Source organism: Oncorhynchus mykiss, chromosome 10, assembly GCF_057628025.1.
Source record: "Oncorhynchus mykiss isolate SJ-2025 chromosome 10, ASM5762802v1, whole genome shotgun sequence".
Classification (NCBI taxonomy): Eukaryota; Metazoa; Chordata; class Actinopteri; order Salmoniformes; family Salmonidae; genus Oncorhynchus; species Oncorhynchus mykiss.
The window spans coordinates 17,734,102-17,756,416 of NC_143031.1; the positions used below are offsets into that span (position 1 = coordinate 17,734,102).

A 22,315-nucleotide genomic window follows, 5' to 3' on the forward strand; every position below is an offset into this window, starting at 1 on the left:
GCCCTGACCTTAGAGATCCTTATTATTCTCTATGTTTGGTTAGGTCAGGGTGGGACTCGGGTGGGAAAGTCTATGTTTTCTATTTCTTTGTTTTGGCCGAGTGTGGGTCTCTAATTGGGGATCATATATAAGTTGTAATTTTCCTTTTGCATTTTGTGGGATCTTGTTTTCTGTTTAGTGTCTGTACCTGACAGAACTGTGCGTGGTCGTTTTCACTTTTGTTATTTTGTTTGAGTGTTTAAAAAAAAAAAAAAAAAAATCATGAATACTTTCCACGCTGCACTTTGGTCCTCTCCTTTCAACGAGAGCCGTTACAGAAGATCCCACCACCAAAGGACCAAGCAGCGTGGCCAGGAGGAGCAGGGATCCTGGGCGAAAAGAGAGTGGAGGACATCCTGGACCTGGGAGGAGGTAATGGCAGGGGACAAGACCCTGCCATGGAAGCAGGCGGAGGCAGCGATTGAGGAACGGCGATGATACGAGGAGTTAAGACAATGACGGAAGCCCGAGAGACAGCTCCAAAAAAAAATGGGGGGGCACACAGGGATTGGCGGAGTCAGGGTTTAGACCTGAGCCAAGTCCCCGTGCTTACCGTGGGGAGCGTGTGACAGGTCAGGCACCGTGTTATGCTGTGAAGCGCACAGTGTCTCCAGTGCTCATTCACAGCCCGGCGCGTCAGCCAGGACGGATTGTGCTGGCTCAGCGATCCTGGTCTCCGGTGCGTCTCTTCGGCCCAGGATATCCTGCGCCAGCTCTACGCACGGTATCCCCAGTTCACCAGCACAACCCAGTGCGGCCTGTTCCAGCTCCCCGCACTTGCCAGGCTACAGGGGGTATTCAGCCAGGACGCGCTGTGGCAGCTCCACGTACCAGGCTTCCAGTACGTCTCCTCAGTCGGGTGACATCTGTTCCGGCTCCACATACGAAGCCTCCAGTGATGATCCATGGCCCGAAGTCCCCAGTGATGAGCCATGGCCCGAAGCCCGCAGCGACAATCCCCGGCACGAAGCCCCCAGCGACGGTCCCAGGCACGAAGCCCCCAGCGACGGTCCCCGGCACGATTTCCCCAGCGACGGTCCCCGGCACGGAGCCCGCAGCAACAGTCCCCGGCCCGGAGCCCGCAGCGACGGTCCCCGGCCCGGAGCCCCCAGCGACGGTCCCCGGCCCGGAGCCCCCAGCGACGGTCCCCGGCACGGAGCCCGCAGCAACGGTCCCTGGCCCGGAGCCGAAAATAAAAATCATGAACACCCCCTCTGATCTCAAGACACGGAGAATGATTGGGTCTAGTTTACAGGAACAGACAGTAAATAACAGCACCATATGTACAGGGCTGCTTGTACCACTGAGGATGTGGAAAGGTGATAGTGCTTGTGTGTGGTTGTCCTATAGGAGGAAGCAGAGTGCCGTTAATATCAGGAATAATATACAGTAATTACAGTGCCTTGCAAAAGTATTTATCCCCTTTGCATTTTTTCTATTTTGTTGCATTACAACCTGTAATTTATTTGGATTTCATGTAATGGACATACACAAAATAGTCAAAATTGGTGAAGTGAAATTAAATAACTTGTTTAAAAAATGGCAAAAAAATAAATAAATGGAAAAGTGGTGCGTGCATATGTGTTCACCCCCTTTGCTATGAAGCCACTAAATAAGATCTGGTGCAAACAATTTCCTTCAGAAGTCACATAATTAGTTAAATAAAATTAATCTGTGTGCAATCTAAGTGTCTCATGATCTGTCACATAATCTCAGTATATATACACCTGTTCTGAAAGGCCCCAGAGTCTGCAACACCACCAAGCAAGCGGCACCATGAAGACCAAGGAGCACTACAAACAGGTCAGGGGCAAAGTTGTGGAGAAGTACAGATCAGGGTTGGGTTATTAAAAAATATCAGAAACGTTGAGCATCCCACGGAGCACCATTAAATCCATTATTAAAAAGGGGAAAGAATATGGTACCACAACAAACCTGTCAAGAAGGCGGCCACCAAAACTCACGGACCAGGCATGGAGGGCATTAATCAGAGAGGCAAAAAAAAGACCAAAGATAACCCTGAAGGAGCTGCAAAGCTCCACAGCGGAGATTGGAGTATCTGTCCATAGGATCACTTTAAGCCGTACACTCCACAGAGCTGGGCTTTACAGAAGAGTGGCCAGAAAAAAAGCCATTGCTTAAAGAAAAAAATAACCAAGCATGTTTGGTGTTCGCCAAAAGGCATGTGGGAGACTCCCCAAACATATGGAAGAAAGTACTCTGGTCAGATGAGGCTAAAATTGAGCTTTTTGGCATCAAGGAAAACGCTATGTCTAGCGCAAACCCGACACCTCTCATCACCCCGAGAACATGCTGTGGGATGTTTTTCATCGGCAGGGACTGGGAAACTGGTCAGAATTGAAGGAATGATGGATGGCACTAAATAGAGGGAAATTATTGAGGGAAACCTGTTTCAGTCTTCCAGAGATTTGAGACTGGGACGGAGGTTCACCTTCCAGCAGGACAATGACACTAAGCATACTGCTAAAGCAACAATCGAATGGTTTAAGGGGAAACATTTAAATGTCTTGGAATGGCCTAGTCAAAGCCCAGACCTCAATCCAATTGAGAATCTGTGGTATGACTTAAAGATTGCTGTACACCAGCGGAACCCATCCAATTTGAAGGAGATGAAGCAGTTTTGCCTTGAAGAATGGGCAAAAATCCCAGTGGCTAGATGTGCCAAGCTTATAGAGACATACCCCAAGAGACTTGCAGCTGTAATTGCTGCAAAAGGTGGCTCTACAAAGTATTGACTTTGGGGGGTGAATAGTTATGCACGCTCAAGTTGTCTGTTTTTTTTGTTGGTCTTAGTTCTTGTTTGTTTCACAAATACACACATTTTGCATCTTCAAAGTGGTAGGCATTTTGTGTAAATCAAATGATACAAACCCCCCAAAAATCCATTTTAATTCCAGGATGTAAGGCAACAAAATAGGAAAAATGCTAAGGGGTGAATACTTTCGCAAGCCACTGTATAGAATTACATTAAAAGGGTGTCCCTGACACCACTTACAATATAAACTATAAAGGCATTACTATAAGTTTACTACACATAAAGGGCCTGATCTAAAGCACCACTAGGTGTCAGTGGTAACACATTAATGACTAGTGCATTACTTCATAACTGAATGGTGGAATCTCTCTGGTGTCTTGTGGGATTCAGTAAGAGTGGGGCATAATACTGAAGTAACATGCCCTGGCGCCATTTTAGGCTTAACTAACTAATAACCACTAACTCTCATAACAGGACTAATATACTGAAAAGGCACACTTAAGTGCTATAACAACCTAAATAGTATACATAGGCATACACAAACATAATACATTGGGTGTATAACAACTCGTTTATGTAGCTAAATAACTCCTATGACTGCGACCCGTTGTCCACTAATTACAGACTATGACAGACGGGTCGCGGTTGTTGTTTTTACAGTCACACTGTGGCAGGAAAATAGATCCATGAAGGGAACATGGATCACTCTCAGCTTGAGTTCTGGTTAAGTAAATATGAGGATGGCTCACCTAGGGAGCTCTACACTCACAATTACACTTAGTTCAGGACCTGAATGGGCATTCTTATGGAGAACTGAAATGTCTTAGTCAACTAAATTGAGATCAAATTCATCTGAAACTCTTGACTTGCTCTGGCTACTCCCAGGGTTGGACGGGGCAGTGAATTTCCTCAAAGGGTGTCCCTGACAATTGGAAGATGAGTGAGATTTGAGAATCATCCTGCAGCGACGAGGAGGACACGGAAGGAAAGGAGAGTGTGGTGTTCTAACTCTTCGACTACCCCATCAACATCTTGTCAGTCCCCGTGCCAGACCTGTCTCAGCTCACCCCCTCATGACACCTCTCAGGTAGGGACAGCTGGTTTACTAACAGACAAACAACTACTATACTTCTACAAGCATGTTTGTTTATTTGTCTGGATGGAGTTGTAGTGATAGCAACTTGATACCAAATATTGATACCAAATTACTTTTGCAATATCTTACCTAACCCAATCAGGCTCCATGAGTTCCATTCGAAGTCTTGGCCATGATGGTGCCTCCCCAAAAGCTAGACAGAGTACCCTCCAATATCACAACAACTCCACCAGTCACCACAAAAAGTCAGTCCAACAGTAAATATAGGTCTAACTTTGTTAATTCCCTGACTAGAAGGTAACTAGACACCAGTTGACTTCACAAAGCCTCAAAGCGTTAAAGGTAAGTATTACTGTAATATTGTATGGTACAACCTTGTAGCTAACTGGTTGTGTTGTCATGTGTGGCTGTCTCAGGCAGAAACTGAGCCATCTACAGGATAACCCCGTTGCTGCAGACGGTCCAGACAGGCCTTCTGGCCCTGACAGGCCCATTCACCCGTACCAGCCCCTGGAGTGGTTTGTGAAAGAGATGGAGGGCAAGCTGAACGAGCTGGGCCAGAGGATCTCAGCCATAGAGAAGGCCCAGCTGCAGAATAAGAAGATGATCTTCAAGGAGAAGTTCACCAAAGAGTAAATGAAGGCCAAAGGCCTGAAGGATAACCTATGGCAGCCCCTGCAGACCAGCTTTGTACCTTGGCCACCCAGCAATCCAGAATTTAGTACGGCAGACTACCCTGACAGCTCCAGGCCTGACCTGCCGAGGCCGATGGTGGGCCAGCAGCAGATGTTGTGGCAGCAGTTGACAGGCTTGGGACCGGGCATTCTCACCCAGGCCCCCGACTGACTCAGAGTGGCCTTCCCTGTGTAACAGTACAAATTTAAACCGTCCCCTCGCCCATACCCGGGCGCGAACTAGGGACCTTCTGCACACATCAACAACTGACGCCTACGAAGCGTCGTTACCCATCGCTCCACAAAAGCCGCGGCCCTTGCAGAGCAAGGGGAACTACTACTTCAAGGTCTCAGAGCAAGTGACGTCACTGATTGAAACGCTATTTAGCGCCCACGCTAACTAAACTAGCCGTTTCACATCTGTTACACTCACCCCCCTTTTGACCTTCCTCCTTTTTCCGCAGCAACCAGTAATCCGGGTCAACAGCATCAATGTAACAGTACAAATTTAGACCGTCCCCTCGCCCATACCCGGGCGCGAACTAGGGACCTTCTGCACACATCAACAGTCACCCTCGAAGCATCGTTACCCATCGCGCCACAAAAGCCGCGGCCCTTGCAGAGCAAGGGGAACTACTACTTCAAGGTCTCAGAGCAAGTGACGTCACTGATTGAAACGCTATTTAGCGCCCACGCTAACTAAGCTAGCCGTTTCACATCCGTTACACTCACCCCCCTTTTGACCTTCCTCCTTTTTCCGCAGCAACCTGTAATCCGGGTCAACAGCATCAATGTAACAGTACAAATTTAGACCGTCCCCTCGCCCATACCCGGGCGCGAACTAGGGACCTTCTGCACACATCAACAGTCACCCTCGAAGCGTCGTTACCCATCGCTCCACAAAAGCCGCGGCCCTTGCAGAGCAAGGGGAACTACTACTTCAAGGTCTCAGAGCAAGTGACGTCACTGATTGAAACGCTATTTAGCGCCCACGCTAACTAAACTAGCCGTTTCACATCTGTTACACCTGCTCAGGACGACATCATGACAGGTATGTGAGCATTTACAGTAGAAGCTGGTTCCTTAATTCTTCTAAAAACAAAACAATAGAGACAGTGTTCCGTCCCCCATCCTTTTCGTAATACTGAACATGGTTTCAATACATTTTCAACATAATTCACAGCTGGTATTAAATTAAATCTCAAATTCTAGTGTAATATGATGTAGTTATAATTTGAAGGTAGACTCTTATTAACAGTTCTATCGCCCCTGTGACAGTAGTGGTGAGCATTGTCTATGTTGAACATTACAACCTCGCCCATACCTACAGCACAGTGGCCCATTACCACAGTGGCCCCACCCTCCATATACATCACACAACGTAGCTACATTTTTATGTTTATATGTCCATCTTTTCAGGGAACTTGATAATTTGTGTGTAGAAGTGGAAGTGTATGATGGTGTTAAAGAGTCATCTAACTGTCTGTCCCCAGGTTTCAATCCTCTAATCCTGGTTGCTACAGCGGGTCGTGTTGAGGTGATGATCCTGCTGGATAAAGGAGGGGACATCGAAGCCCAGTCTGCGAGAATCCAGTCTGAGACAACCAAAAACACAATATTGTTTATCTGGACAATATTGCAAAACATGTTGATACTCTCAGTATCACTGAATGTCTTACATGTGTTGACTTTTTAAATTCCTTTGCATGGATGGGTGAGCTGGATGGATGCCACACCATTAACTCTGGCTGAACTGCTGCAGGTGGCTGCAGCTATGGTCCATGTTATGTCTACAACCATCTCCACACTGACAGGAAAAGACACAAAGGGCTGTGAAGGGTCCTGCCCAACCCAGATGTTTCAAATGGCATAATTACATAAGAGGCTGTCTGTTTGAACCGGTGTTTATCAAACAGAAACCACCAGAACGCTATTACTCACAAGATAGACTAAAAACAGTCAATAAAGTGATTGTTTGATTGAAACTGTTTTATCATAAATGAATTATTAATTACATGTTGACTACATATTTTGTTACCCTTTCCTGATATGATTTTATAAATCCTGACTGCAGTCTCTAGGTTAGTCTTGTCTGGCACAAACACTTGTAGCTGAATGCATCGCTAATACTGCCCCAAAAACATTGCCATTCCCATGCTGTTTCATTATGTGTATCTCAATAATTATTTACAGAAATGTCTGTATGCTGCATTGTGGTATTTGTTTCTGTGTTGACAGTGGCAATGGTCAAAATAACAAGCATTACAAATGTATTTACACCTTTGATTTCTTTGATTTTGGAGTAGGTACCAGTCCCCACATCATACTGTAAGTTGTGTACTCTTCAGGGTTCTCTCTATATAATATTACTTGTTGATGAAGAGGAAATCATATGATGTATAATATATATACACTGGCAAGAAAAAGTATGTGAACCCTTTGGAATTACCTGGATTTCTCCATAAATTGGTCATAACGTTTTATCTGATCTTCATCTAAACAACTATCACAACAATAGACAAACACATTCTGCTTAAACTAATAACACACAAACAATTATATGTTTTCATGTCTTTATTGAACACACCGTGTATAACGGGCAGCGATAACCTCAACCAAACTTTTTCTGTAGTTGCATATCAGACCTGCACAACGGTCAGGAGGAATTTTGGACCATTCCTCTTTACAAACTGTTTCAGTTCAGCAATAGTCGGCATGTCTGGTGTGAACCGCTCTCGGGGTCATGCCACAACATCTCAATCGGTTGTAGGTCAGGACTCTGACTGGGCCACTCCAGAAGGCGTATTTTCTTCTGTTGAAGCCATTCTGTTATTGATTTACTTCGGTGTTTTGGGTCGTTATCCTGTTGCATCACCCAACTTCTGTTGAGCTTCAATTAGCGGACAGATAGCCTTACATTCTCCTACAAAATGTCTTGATAAACATGGGAATTCATTTTTCCATCGCCTATAGCAAGCTGTCCAGGCCCTGAGGCATCAAAGCAGCCCCAAACCATGATGCTCCCTCCACCATATTTTACAGTTGGGGTGAGGTTTTGATGTTGGTGTGCTGTGCCTTTTTTTCTCCACACATAGTGTTGTGTGTTCCTTGCAAACAACTCAACTATAGTTTCATCCGTCCACAGAATATTTAGCCAGGTGCTGTTTTGCAAACTTTCTTTGGACAACAGTGGCTTCTTCTGTGGTGTCCGCCTATGAACACCATTCTTGTTTCGGCGCAGGTTTAAACAAGAGCATGGGGCGCTCTGCCTATTAATACAGTACAGATTTGGTGGGAGCTCACACTGTTTCACCCAGGGAAGAAGATGAGACTGGAATAATTTTGTGGAATTCATTTCAGACAATGTCACTTTTATAGGTAGAGTCAGCGACATGACATAGATGCATCCATACTGGTCAAAGGCAACATGAGTTGGGCTAACACAAACAAATGGGTAGGTTAAAATTTCTTTAGGATCGGTGGGTTCCCTGCAGGACGGTTGAGCTAACGTTGTATTAGCATGAGGTTGTAAGGAACAAGGACAGACATATCTGATATTGGCAGAGAGCTTAAATTCTTGTTAATCTAACTGCACTGTACAATTTACAGTAGCTATTACAATGAAAGAATACCATGCTATTGTTTGAAGAGAGTACACAGTTTGAACATGAAGTTATTAATCAACAAATTAGGCACATTTAGACAGTCTTGATACATTTGAACAGAAATGCAATGGTTCATTGGATCAGTCTAAAACTTTACACATACACTACTGCCATCTAGTGGCCAAAATCTAATTTGCAGCTGGAATAAGACATGGCCTTTCTCTTGCATTTCAAATATGATTGTACAAAAAATATTTTTTTTCTTTGTATTATCTTTAACTAGATCCAATGTGTTATATTCTCCTACGTTCCTTTCACATTTCCACAAACTTCAGTGTTTCCTTTCAAATGGTACCAAGAAAATGCATATCCTTGCTTCAGGGCCTGAGCTACAGGCAGTTAGACTTGAGTATGTCATTTTAGGCGAAAATGTGGGAAAAAAGGGTCCAATCCATAAGTTAACTGTGCCAGTTGCTGGATGCAACTCTGTATTGGATGTAACTCTGAGCTGGATGCTATACAGGATGTTGTATCCAGCTCAGGGTTACGGCTACTACTGTATATTTAGCCACATAACTGTCTTTCGGCTTCTTTAATTTTCATCCCGCACAGTAGGTGGCGGCATAAATAACGTTGGATGTAGTCTTTCCGTACAACTCAAACGAAGAAGACCGTAGTCTACTATCAAATACTCACAATCGCTCTCTTTCCAACAACGAGCGAGTGGGTCACAAGTACGTTGATATATACAAACCGCCGAGTTGCAGACAGATATATGATACGTGGCAAAAATAATATTGACGACGTTTGTCTGTGTGTTTAATATACTGCTGTCAGGCGCGAAACCCCAAAATTCTGTTTGACAGCTGTTTTTGAGGAGGAACAATCTGCGCGTAATATCACAGCGGAGTCATCACCGTTTGGACGCTGGGACTTGGAGAAATGGCAAAACGAAACACTTTATTTATCAGAATTGTGGAGGGGAAAAATTTGCCAATTAAGGACATGTAAGTACTGTTACTGTACATGTTTTACTCTTCGTTTTTTGTTCACCGATTTACCAGACTTTGCTTGTCAATTTGCTTAGGATAGGACTTAATTGATAGGCTTTTGCTCCTCATCTGTATTTGATATTTTAAATGTGAATTGAATCAACTACTTTAGTGTATTTCAATGATAGACTGAACCAACCTTTTGATGCTGTAAAAAAAACGCTGGTATATTTTCATTATTGGCAAATGGGTTCATTGTGTAGTTATTTCCTCAAACACATATCATTGATTTTGTAAATATATGATTATAATACAAAACACATCAAAGTAAACATCCCTAGATAATGAATATGAACTATGCGGTATGTCAATCAACAATCACATCAAACAGAGCCTACTCTACCATGATTACATGACTTCAAAGGAAAGCCAGTCTTAGAAAAATAAATTATATAGATAATGGGCAATAATATGGAGTTGGTCCCCCCTTTGCTGCTATGACAGCGTCCACTCTTCTGGGGAGGCTTTCCACTAGATGTTGGAACATTGCTGCAGGGACTTCCTTCCATTCAGCTTCAAGAGCATTAGTGAGGTTGGCCACTGATGTTGGGCGATTAGGCCTGGCTTGCAGTCGGTGTTCCAATTCATTCCAAAGGTGTTAGATGGGATTGAAACAGGAAAGGGCCTTCCCCAAACTGTTGCCACAAAGTTGTAAGTACAGAATCGTCTAGAATGTCATTGTATGCTGTAGTGTAAAGATTTCCCTTCACTGAAACTAAGGGGCCTAGCCCGACTCATGAAAAACAGCCCCAGATCATTGTTCCTCCTCCACCAAACTTTACAGTTGGCACTATGCATTCGGGCAGGTAGCTTTCTCCTGGCATCCCCCAAACCCAGATTTGTCCATCTGACTGCGAGATGGTGAAGTGTGGTTCATCACTGCAGAGAACGTGTTTCCACTTCTGCAGAGTCCAATAGTGTAGTGTATCATCTCTCATCACTCTCCACATCTCTTACCTTTTTACAGAATTCCATGCATTGGATAGAAACAAGCAGACTCTGAAGCTGAACTAAACATAGATTAACAGTGCATTGGACAATTGAAAAAACAGAAGCATCTCCCACTCAGCTCACTGCTAATTGGCAAACGAAGCTGTTGCTCTGTACTCCCCCGATTTACAATACTTCGCTCCACATCTTCCTTTACTCTTTTATATATATATATATATATATATATATATATATATATAGCCAAGTTATCATTACTCATTATGTATTTATTATTACATGTTTTACTTTTCTATTATTTCTCTATTTACTTTTTCTCTCTGCATTGTTGGGATTTGATATCAACTCTGCTTTTCCATTGCAAGTATTCTAAACATTCTTGCCGCCTCTGAAAATCCTCCCAACTGTCATTCATTTATACTCCAATAGGGCCTGTTCCAAATGGTACCCTATTCCCTATGTAGTGCACTACTTTTGAATTCGAGCTCTAGTAAAAAAGTGGTGCACTACATAGAGAATAGTGCCATTTGGGACAGAAACATGGTTGTGTTCTAACCCAATAATGGACTAAAGGAGCCTAACGTTGCTCCTTATAGTCCTAGGACCTTCCTTACATGTTCTCTTTAAAGGTAAATTGTCTTTGGAAGCCGAAACAGCCAAATAATCTAAACTTGAATCGATTATCAAATGCGGTATGATTCTAGAAACATGAATCCCTCTACTTTATCACATCAGAGAAATAATTAAAAAAATACAAAATATACAGTCACTGTTTTAAAACACTTACAGCCGACAGTATTTTTTTTGACAACACGTTTGTGGCGCCCGTCTTACGTTTACACACCGTTGTTATGAGACGCAGATAGCTAATTAGCACAGGTAGTCGACCCTGTCTTCCGTCTATTTTACGTAAACGCGCAGTAACATGGAGATATGGCCGTGTGGGAACACTAACCCTATAAAGGTGTGTATCAATTAGGGATGCATAATATCGGTGAACATATCGGAATCGGACAATATTAGCTTAAAATGCCAACATCGGTATCAGCCCGATATCTGTCTAGTTTAACGCCGATGTGCAAAACCGATGTCAAAGCTGATGTGCATACTTATATGACGCCACGTAAAATTTTGCGCTACACTGGCAACACCGCATTCCTAACCTAGCCCACAATGTCTGCTGTGTGGATCGAGCAGTCATCTGAAAGTGTAAGAGAATTTCAGCGAGACAACTCAGGCGAAATCGATTTAAAGCCAAGATAATGGAATTCATTGCTTATTTTCCACCATAATTTGCAAATAAATTCATTAAAAATCCTACAATGTGATTTTCTGGATTTTCTTTTCTCATTTTGTCTGTCATAGTTGAAGTGTACCTATGATGACAATTACAGGCCTCTCATCTTTTTAAGTGGGAGAACTTGCACAATTGGTGGATGACTAAATACTTTTTTGCCCCACTGTATTTAGCTAGCTAACTATAGCTACTGAAACAGATTGTCGTTCTATGTTTTTGAGGAAGAACATTGTTTGCATCCATGAGTTAGCTAGCTTTTTTTAATGACCAGCACTGCAGCTGCTCGAGACAACTTTACCAGCATATGAACATATGTAACATATGAAATACGAGTGATAGTGTAATCAATGTGTAATAACTAGGTAAAAAATGTATGAACGTGTTAAATTATTATGTGACGTGCAGTCATATTCAGGTCCTGATTGGTCAACAAGCTTATTTGACACGTCAAATAGTGTTATTTGTATATTTTTTTACACGGAAGGACCCAAACGGCATTCCATAGCAATCCTGGTTGAGAATGAAATGACGGAACCAATGAACAACGAAACAGCACAGCAAAATAACTTTTTGGTGTTTGTGAACTTTATTTAACTAGCCAAGTCAGTTGACAACAAATTCTTATTACAATGACGGCCAAACCTGGACAGCGCTGGACCAATTGTGCGCCGCCCTATGGGACTCCAATCATGGCTGGATGTGTGATACAGCCTGGATTCGAACCAGGGACTTTAGTGTCGCCTCTTGCACGGAGATGCAGTGCCTTAGACCGCTGCGTCCATGTGTGCGTTAACTATTTAACTGTACTAGAATGCTTAAAAGGACGCTAAAATGTTAATTATTGGTATCGTGTTTGTTTTTTTGCAAGGAAAATATTGGATATCGGTATTGGCCAAAAATGTCATCGGTACATCACTATTATCAATTTGAACCTTTTTTTTGTTTTTAGAAAAAATACATTCTCGCTGATATGAAAGATAAGGTCCTTATGCTTCCAAAACTGTACCTCAAGTGATGTGTGTTAAAGTTCAGACCTAGCGTTGGGGCACTTAACAAAACTCCCTCATACAAAGAGACCTTCGTCCAATGTCTCGTGTAATGTAACTGAACTGAGAGCCACGATAAAGGGCTTATGATGGAAAGACTGGTATCATGATGCAGGAATGTGAGAATGATTTATCCAGGTATTCCACAGGAGATTTTTTGCTTTGTTATAGTGTGACCTTTCTGGTGCTGTGTTGATGGAAAGACTGGTATTTCATACTAATTAATTGTGAAATTGGCCAAACGGAATTCTTTCAGAATGACACTTTAATATGCTAATTCTGTCCTTTTCTTCACTGGTGGTAAGCACCGGTTCACTAGCTGCTGTGTCTAGTATGTACACTAAATTAACTTTATTGTTAACACCTTCCCAGAGGATTGGAGACTTGCATTAGCTCTCCAATGCTTAGACAGCTGTGGTGTCAAGTATGTACACTGACTCCATTTTAACACCTCAGTGCTGTACATGGGTGGTTTGGTGAACAACACTTGTGGAATGAGTAACATTCCCCTGAGACCTGGAGACTTGCATTAGCTCCCTGAACTAATGCCCAGGCTTTAACTCAGAGGGCGAACAGTCTTGTGGTTTACAGGAGATCCGGGTAAAAAGTCAAACCCTGGTCTGTCACATACCGACGTGTGGGACAGTGAAAACCAAGAGCTGCCTCCACGTCCTGTGTTTATTGACATATTCATTGGCTGGGCATTGTGTAAAGTGTTGACGGCTTGTTTGCACCCTTTTCACATGATTTGAGGTCAACTCCTTTTTTAAGACAGTCATGTTGTTATTCAGGTTGACCATCTTAAAGATCTGTGTCTCAAATGCCCCAATTTGATTAGACTAAGTGTGTCATGAGAAATGTCATTCCAATTTTAATTCAACTTTTCAATATTTGGCAGAGGGATCAGGCAGAATTTCTCTTTGGACATGCATGTTTTCCAATGGGTTTTAAGTGCTGCTACAGTAAAGTAGACTGAGGTAGAGAATATTCACTCCTTCACTCTACATAAACAGACGGGGAGTGGATTTACACTGCTTGTCTGTCAAATGATACATGAAATGACTTTGAACCCCATCTATTTCTCATGGGGAACAGGCTGCCACTAAAACACACAGATCCTCTTCCTATCAATACACACTTTTTGTGTACGTGACTAATGTCTTCTGTGTGTGACCATGGTTAGCAACTATCTTGTCCACATTTACCCACGACACATCCCCTAAATACACAAGTGTCAACCTCACAATGGAAGAAGCTATTTGTAATTGGCTCATGGGTATAAAAAAAAACAACAACCAACAAACGTTTCCTTAGCACCAGTGACTATCACAGTACTGCAGGTGGTTCACACTAAACGTTGCCTACGTGGTTAAACTGACAAAAGTAGAGCCATGTTTAATGTAACACCTGATTCCGACAGTCCCCAGTTTCCCCATCACTGTATGTAGCTCATGCTTCCTTTGAATTGTTCAATCAGAATTGTTTTTATAGACAAAGGTGTGAAATAATGACATTTGCATACTATATAAAACAAAGAGCCCAGGAACCACCACGTGGATTGCTATCTAGTTAATTATATTGATTAAATTGTTATTTTGGGTAGATATAACCTTTTTTGTGTTTATTAACACACATTACTGTACAACTGTTTCCCCGCAAATGTTTGCATTTGCATGCGCTCTGGAGTAGCTGCGGTGAGAGAGCGCCGTAGTGGAAGCGTTTGAGCAAAAATGTCTCGCTTGACGACACTGCTTCGCTCCATCAGAGAGATGAAGGCGTGCTGAAATAAATCACCAGCAGCAGTATTCAGCGCTCAACGATGCCGCAGCCTGCTAATTGCCGTACTACGAGTCACTAATCCTGCATCTGACATATCATTAAATTCCCCCAACTAAACAATCTACTCTTTTAAAACATGTTTTATGTAAACTCTACCCTGACTAGGCTATATCGCCTCGTTGGCGCTTAGCGCCGATTGTCTCTTGTTCAAGGTGAGAAACTGTTCTGTCACGGTGTCTTAGATAAACCATTTTCCTTTGGATGGTGTGATACAAGAGCCAAATGGCACAAAACAAAATGGCAAGACCAGGAGAATAAAATAATTTATTTGATTAGCGTTGTTTACCTGAGCAGGAGAGTCCAATTGTTTTGTTACACTTTTGGCCGCAAGCCAAAACTAATGTTTCCAAATGGCACACAGAGGAGACAATAGCAAGGGGAAAAACTCCTTCAGTAGGAAGAAACCTTGAACTACGTTGGACAAAAATATAAATGCAACAATTTCAGCGATTTTATTTTTATATTTTACTTTTCCATTTTTGTATGTAAATGTTTTAAAATATTTTTTTACTGCATTGCAGTTCATATAAAGAAATCAGTCAAATTAAATAAATTAATAAGGACCTAATCTATGGATTTAAAATGACTGGGCAAGGGCACAGCCATGGGTGGGCCTGAGAGGGCATGTGCACACCCACTGGGGAGGAGGCCCAGCCAATCAGAATGAGTTTCCCCACAAAAGAGCTTTATTAGAGATTAGAAATACTCCTCAGTTTCATCAGCTGTCCGGTTGGCTGGTCTCAGGTGAAGAAGCCAGATGTGGAGGTCCATGGCTGGTGTGGACTGCGGTTGTGAGGCCGGTTGGACGGTTACCAAATTCTCTAAAACAATGTTGGAGGTGGCTTATGGTAGAGAAATTAACATTCAATTCTCTGGCAACATTCCAGCTGTCGGCATATTAATTGCACGCTCCCTCAACTTGAGACATCTGTGGCATTGTGTTGTGACAAAACTGCACATTTTAGAGTGCACTTTTATTGCCCCCAGCACAAGGTGCACCTGTGTAAGTATCATGCTGTTTAATCAACTTCCTGATAACTCATCCACCTGACAGGTGTGGCATATCTTGGCAAGGAGAAATGCTCACAAACGGGGATGTAAACATATTTGTGCACAACATTTGAGAGAAATAAGCTTTTTGTGCTTATGGACATTTTCTGAGCTCTTATTTCTGCTCTTGAAACATGGGACCAGCACTTTACATGTTGTGTTTTTATATTTTTGTTCAGTATAGCTTAAGAGAAGGAGCCTGTCCTCCAGTCATATGGCTGGCTTGGTAGAAATTTGAAGTACCTTTTTATATCACATCACCATTTTGGCCAAAGTGTTATCCGACCTAACATTCTTGATACCAAGATGGCGTAGCAGTTAAGACGTGTTTGTTTTGTCCTCTCGTGTACTTTTGTATTTTTTGTATATATCAATTTATTTTCAATCTCTTTTCGATTTTTAATTTGATAATACCTTCTGGTAACCTGCCTCACCCAATGTGATACGGAATCGCTATTATTTTCAATTTTAGAACACATTCAAGAACCTCCAGAAGCTAACCAGCTAATTAAATACAAGCTATTTAGTCATTGTTAGCTACTGCTAGCGGCTTTTACCTTCTGCACAGATACCAGCCCTGTTTTTCCCTGGATAATAATCGCTAGTCTACCAGTATCGGACTGTCTCTCCACAACAACACCGGATTCCTGCCGTAATCCCTGGACCACTACTTCTGCTCTTCACAGCTAGCTTGCATCTAGCTAGCTTGCAGCTAGCTAGCTCATAGCTAGCTTGCACTCACCGTGGCACCCAGTACTGACGCTATCCCTGAGGCCCACCTCCCGGCCTACTCAGCTGTTCACCCGAACCCCACTCATACACGGCTAGAGCCCAAATTCTCGGGCCGACTCTTTTGTCTGTATATATCAATGATGTTGCTCTTGCTGCGGGCGATTCCCTGATCCACCTCTACGCAGACGACACCATTCTGTATACTTCTGGCCCTTCCTTGGACACTGCTATCTAACCTCCAAACGAGCTTCAATGCCATACAACACGCCTTCCGTGGCCTCCAACTGCTCTTAAATCCTAGCAAAACCAAATGCATGCTTTTCAACCGTTCGCTGCCTGCACCCGCACGCCCGACTAGCATCACCACCCTGGATGGTTCCGACCTAGAATATGTGGACATCTATAAGTACCTAGGTGTCTGGCTAGACTGTAAACTCTCCTTCCAGACTCATATCAAACATCTCCAATCCAAAATCAAATCTACAATCGGCTTTCTATTTCGCAACAAAGCCTCCTTCACTCACGCCAAACTTACCCTAGTAAAACTGACTATCCTACCGATCCTCGACTTCGGCGATGTCATCTACAAAATAGCTTCCAATACTCTACTCAGCAAACTGGATGCAGTTTATCACAGTGCCATCTGCTTTGTTACTAAAGCACCTCATACCACCCACCACTGCAACCTGTATGCTCTAGTCGGCTGGCCCTCGCTCCAGACCCACTGGCTCCAGGTCATCTACAAGTCCATGCTAGGTAAAGCTCCGCCTTATCTCAGTTCACTGGTCACGATGGCAACACCCACCCGTAGCACGCACTCCAGCAGGTGTATCTCACTGATCATCCCTAAAGCCAACACCTCATTTGGCCGCCTATCCTTCCAGTTCTCTGCTGCCTGTGACTGGAACGAATTGCAAAAATCGCTGAAGTTGGAGACTTTTATCTCCCTCACCAACTTTAAACATCTGCTATCTGAGCAGCTAACCGGTTGCTGCAGCTGTACATAGTCCATCTGTAAATAGCCCACCCAATTTACCTACCTCATCCCCATACTATTTTTATTTATTTACTTTTCTGCTCTTTTCCACACCAGTATCTCTACCTGCACATGACCATCTGATCATTTATCACTCCAGTGTTAATCTGCTAATTTGTAATTATTCGCCTACCTCCTCATGCCTTTTGCACACAATGTATATAGACTCTTCTTTTTTTCTAGTGTTATTGACTTGTTTATTGTTTACTCCATGTGTAACTCTGTTGTCTGTTCACACTGCTATGCTTTATCTTGGCCAGGTCGCAGTTGTAAATGAGAACTTGTTCTCAACTAGCCTACCTGGTTAAATAAAGTTTAAAGTTAAAACGATGCCCACCCTGGCTCTACAGCCTCTTGTTGACACTGTTTGGCATGCGTACTAGTCCAAATATTTAATCAGGTCATCTACCATATTAGAAATACACACACTGGTTTTGTTTCATAATGGCACCCTATTTTCTATACCGTGCATTACTTTTGACCAGAGTGCTCTATATTTGGGACTTGCACATTTTCTATCCAGCCACGACCCCTTAGATAACATAGGCTCTTAGAAGACTGACTGAGTGTTCCTTCCTTGGCAAAATGAGAAGGCTCTGATCTGACTCACAGAGAAACAAAGACTATGTCCAGAATATTGGAGGAAGGAGCGATATCTCTCCTTCCTCCAACAATGTGTACTTGTTCATTTCCCTTCACTGATTGGAAGGGAAATTACTGATATTAGAATATCATACAATATGGCTCAGTGTTTGAGTTGTTTTTTTTGTGCAGTCCATTTTTTTTATGCTTGGTCGCAAATGGGTCTTCCAAATGGGTAATGACCCCAAGCATACTTCCAACGCTGTGGCAAAATGGCTTAAGGACAGCAAAGGCAAGGTATGAGTGGCCATCACAAAGCCCTGACCTCAGTCACATAGAAAATGTGTGGGCAGAACTGAAAAAGCGTGTGCGAGCAAGGAAGCCTACAAATCTGACTTGGTTACACCTGCTCTGTCAGGAGGAATGGGCCAAAATTCACCCAACTTATTGTGGGAAGCCTGATGGCTACCCAAAATGGATGGCTACCCAAAATATTTGGCCCAAGTTAAACAATTTAAAGGCAATGCTATCAAATACTAATTGAGTTTATGTAAACTTCTGACCCACTGGGAATGTGATGAAATAAATAAATGCTGAAATAATGATTTCTACTATTATTCTGACATTTCACATTCTTAAAATAAAGTGTTGATCCTAACTGACCTAAGACAGGGAATTTTCACTAGGATTAAATGTCAGGAATTGTCAAACCTGAGTTTCAACTGTACATAAGTATTCAACCCCCTGAGCCAATACATGTTAGAGTCACATTTGGCAGTGATTACAGCTGTGAGTCTTTCTGGGCAAGTCTCTTAAGCACTTTGCACACATGGATTGTACAATATTTGCACATTATTCTTCGAGTTGGTTGTTGATCATTGCTAGACAGTCATTTGCAAGTCTTGCCATAGATTTTCAAGACGATTTTTAGGTCAAAACTGTAACTAGGCCACTCGGGAACATTCAATGTCATCTTGGTAAGCAACTCCAGTGTATATTTGGCCTTGTTTTAGGTAATTGTCCTGCTGAAAGGTGAATTTGTGTCTGTGTTAATTGGAAATCAGACTGAAACAGGTTTTCCTCTAGGATTTTGCCTGTGCTTGTCTCTATTCCGTTTCCTTTTATCCCCCCAAAAAACTCCCAAGTCCTTGCCGATGACAAGCATTCCCATAACGTGATGTATCCACCACCATGCTTGAGAATATGAAGAGTGGTACTCAGTGATGTGTTTTGGATTTGCCCCAAATAACGCTTTGTATTCAGACTTGAAGTAAATTTCTTTGCCACATTTTTTGCGGGTTTACTTTAGTGCCTTAATTCAAACAGGATGCATGTTTTGAAATATTTATTATTATTATTATTTTTAGCCATCAAAATCAGGCCAACAAATCTGCCTTTAATAGTTATCTATGGAGCCTCTCAAGTACAACGAATTTTGTGCAGGCTTCCTTCTCACTTTCATTTGGTTAGTATTTTAGAGTAACTACAATATTGTTGATCCTTCCTCAGTTTTCTCCTATCGCAGACATTAACTCTGTAACTGTTTTAAAGTCACCATTGGCCTCATGGTAAAATCTCTTAGCGGTTTCGTTCCTCTCTGGCAAATGAGTTAAGAAGGACGCCTGTATCTTTGTAGTGATTGCGTGTACTGATGGTTACACACTTTGGATGGTGTAATTAATAACTTCACCATGCTAAAAGGCATATTCAATGTCTGCACCCCCAATCTACCAATAGGTGGCCTTCTTTGCGAGGTATTGGACAACCTCCCTGGTCTTTGTGGTTGAATCTGTTTGAAATTCAATGCTCAACTGAGGGACCTTAAAGATAATTGTATGTGTGAGGTAGTCATTAAAAAATCATGTCAAACACTTATTGTCCATTTAGTCAATTCAACTTATTATGTGACTTGTAGTTCTTTACTCCTGTTCAGGAGTTCTTTACTCCTGTTCAGGAGTTCTTTACTCCTGTTCAGGAGTTCTTTACTCCTGAACTTAGTTAGGCTTCCCATAACAAAGTAGTTGAATACTTATTGACTCAAGAAATGTCACCTTTTAATTTTTTTTAGTAATTCGTAACAATTTTCACTTTGACATTGTGTGTGCGGGCTGATGAGACAATCTCCAATTTAATCAATTTTAAATTCATGCTGTAACACAACAAAATTGTGGAAAAAGTCAAGGGGTGTGAATTCTTTCTGAAGGCGCTGTATATTCACATAGATTGCATTTAGATTACTGATGGTGTTTATTTGGATTCTTGACTTCGTCCTAACTTTTGATGTCTTGCTTCAATTATTTAATAATTATTTAGTTTGACATTTTTTACTACACTGTTAGGATCTAGTAACACAACATTTTGTTGTACCTACTATAACATCTGCTAAACTGTGTACGTGACCAATAAACTTTGATTAGATTTTTTTATTTGATTTGGGACGCAGCCTGAGGCTTTAAAGGCCAGCAGCAGACCCGGACCGGTTGTGATGTCTGCCGGTACCCGGGATGGGTCTTTTGAACTGGGAAGCTGCAAAGGCTAGACTAGAGAGGCTGTTTACGCATCTGGTGCCCTTTCGCCGTAGGCTTTGACTCACACCAAAGGAAATGCACGTGAACACACAAGCGCGCATGCACACACACACACACACACACACACACAAAAAGCATGTGAAATGTTTCTATGCTGGCTCAATCCTTTGTTTTAATATTTCCTCACACCTTGTGGTTGTAGAGCTTAGCATCAGTACAATTAGGCTTATCCATCCATCCGCAATGTTTTATTTTTGTTAGAATTAAACATTTATAAAATGATATGTAACCTCTGCCTCGGGTAGACCATTGAGTGTCTATGGACATTTGGGCAACACTTTTTATTTGAAGGGTACCTACATAAGGATGCCATTCTACATTCATTACTACTAACAAACATATCAGTACATAAGCATTTAATATATTATGTCCGCATTGTAAGTGACATTACTGACACAGGCTATGAAATTTCAACATGCGGTTGTTGGCATAAGCATTAGTACTGCTTATGTATGCGTTTTGGTACAGTAATAATGTTTTATGAAGTCTTTATGTAGGTATGCCTTACCGTGTAACTGTCATCTTCTCCGAGTTTCATCAGTGAATGTGTTTATGCCCTCTGATTTCCATTGCAGAACTGGAAGCAGTGATCCATATTGCATCGTGAGGATTGACAATGAGGCCATCATTAGGTATGTGTTTGTGTGTCCTGTCTCTGGCAGACCTATTAAGCCGGCTGAAGATCCTCTCTTCCGCCCTGCTTTGTTTGCGCTAAGGCGATTATCATACATTTTACCGCTTTTGATTAATTAGATCATTTCCATAGCGCACCGCTTACTTTCAATTAGTTTGACACATCTCAGCTGGCTAAAGCTTTGTATTTAGATCCACCTGGGTGTGTTTTGATGAAAGCCAAGAGTGTGTTTTAATCCACGTATTATATCTAGAATTACAATGTCTTGTTTGTCGATTGTGATGGACTAAAATCATTTTTAGCTCAGGTTTGTCTGCATAGAATAGAAATGCCTTTAATTTAGGACTGTGTTATCCAAAAGGATTAGGACAATATGGCCATTATCTTTAACCAAGCGCTTGTTGTTATGAGCAATCTGCTGGTTAAGTCAGTTGGTTGCCTCAGCCTGACAATCTGCTGTAGACTGAACAATAAAGTAAGAAAAGGCCAGCTTTGCTTGTTAATGTTTAACTGTTTGACCTCTCGTCTGGCTCGCTGAATGGGGGCTGACTGCAAAAAGCTGAAGTCAATGGCTGTATGCTCTCTCGCTAGTAAATCCTTAATTGTGGAATTTGAGCCTGCCTGTCTCCATAGTGAGATTCAGTGGGAGGGGTAATGGGGAAATTACTTAGAGTTAAGTAAATGTCTTGTCAAAATCACACTTTAAAAAAACATATTTTTTTAACTTTTTCGTTTACTCAAACCCAAATGTTGTTGACTTGTCCTATACTAGAATTTGCAGAATGAATTGCAGAAAAATCCTACCCATAGAGAATGATCGAGGCTTGTTTTATTTGTAAAAAAATGTTTAAGGGGTGGAACAGCTTAATATTGCGGAATGATTGTTGCTTCCATCAATGTAATTGTCTGCATCATTTCCAATCCCCCATATATTTTGGGGGGTAAATATATGTATCCATATACATGCACATACCTATATAGATATACACACTCTTTTTTTTTAGAATATACCTTTTATTATTCCCCACAAACCCTACCTACCACCCTTCCACCAATTGGAGTAAACTATTAAACAATAACACTAGGCTTCTACCTTCAGTTTATACATCTTATACACATTTTACAGACTCAAATCTATTTTACAATAGTTATATTTTGTTTGTTTTTAGTCCTTTCTCTTTTTCTGATGTCCATCCATTTTGATTTCTATTTGTAACTGTGCTATTTCACAAAAGTTCTGAACCTATATACATTTTACAGACCCCGTATGTTTGACATTGGTTATCTTGTTGTTAGTCCCACCCTTCATCTCCATTCAATC

The 22,315-nt window shown here is 42.0% G+C and overlaps 1 protein-coding gene across 3 annotated transcripts in view; it reads left to right on the plus strand.

Annotated features, from left to right (window-relative positions):
• The first annotated feature begins 8,831 nt into the window (after positions 1-8,831).
• rasa4 (RAS p21 protein activator 4) overlaps positions 8,832-22,315 on the plus strand; it is a 71,045-nt gene continuing 57,561 nt past the window's right edge. For 2 of the 3 annotated variants that reach the window (XR_016483601.1, XM_090186050.1), the window contains exons 1-2: positions 8,833-9,197; positions 20,936-20,992. Coding sequence is in view for 2 of the 3 variants with exons in the window: in XM_090186050.1 (XP_090042176.1) it covers positions 9,133-9,197; positions 20,936-20,992 (122 nt within the window). In the remaining variant the exon portion in view is untranslated. Of the gene's footprint in view, positions 9,198-20,935; positions 20,993-22,315 lie in introns of all 3 variants that reach the window. The other variant, XM_021617632.3, reaches the window with a different exon arrangement.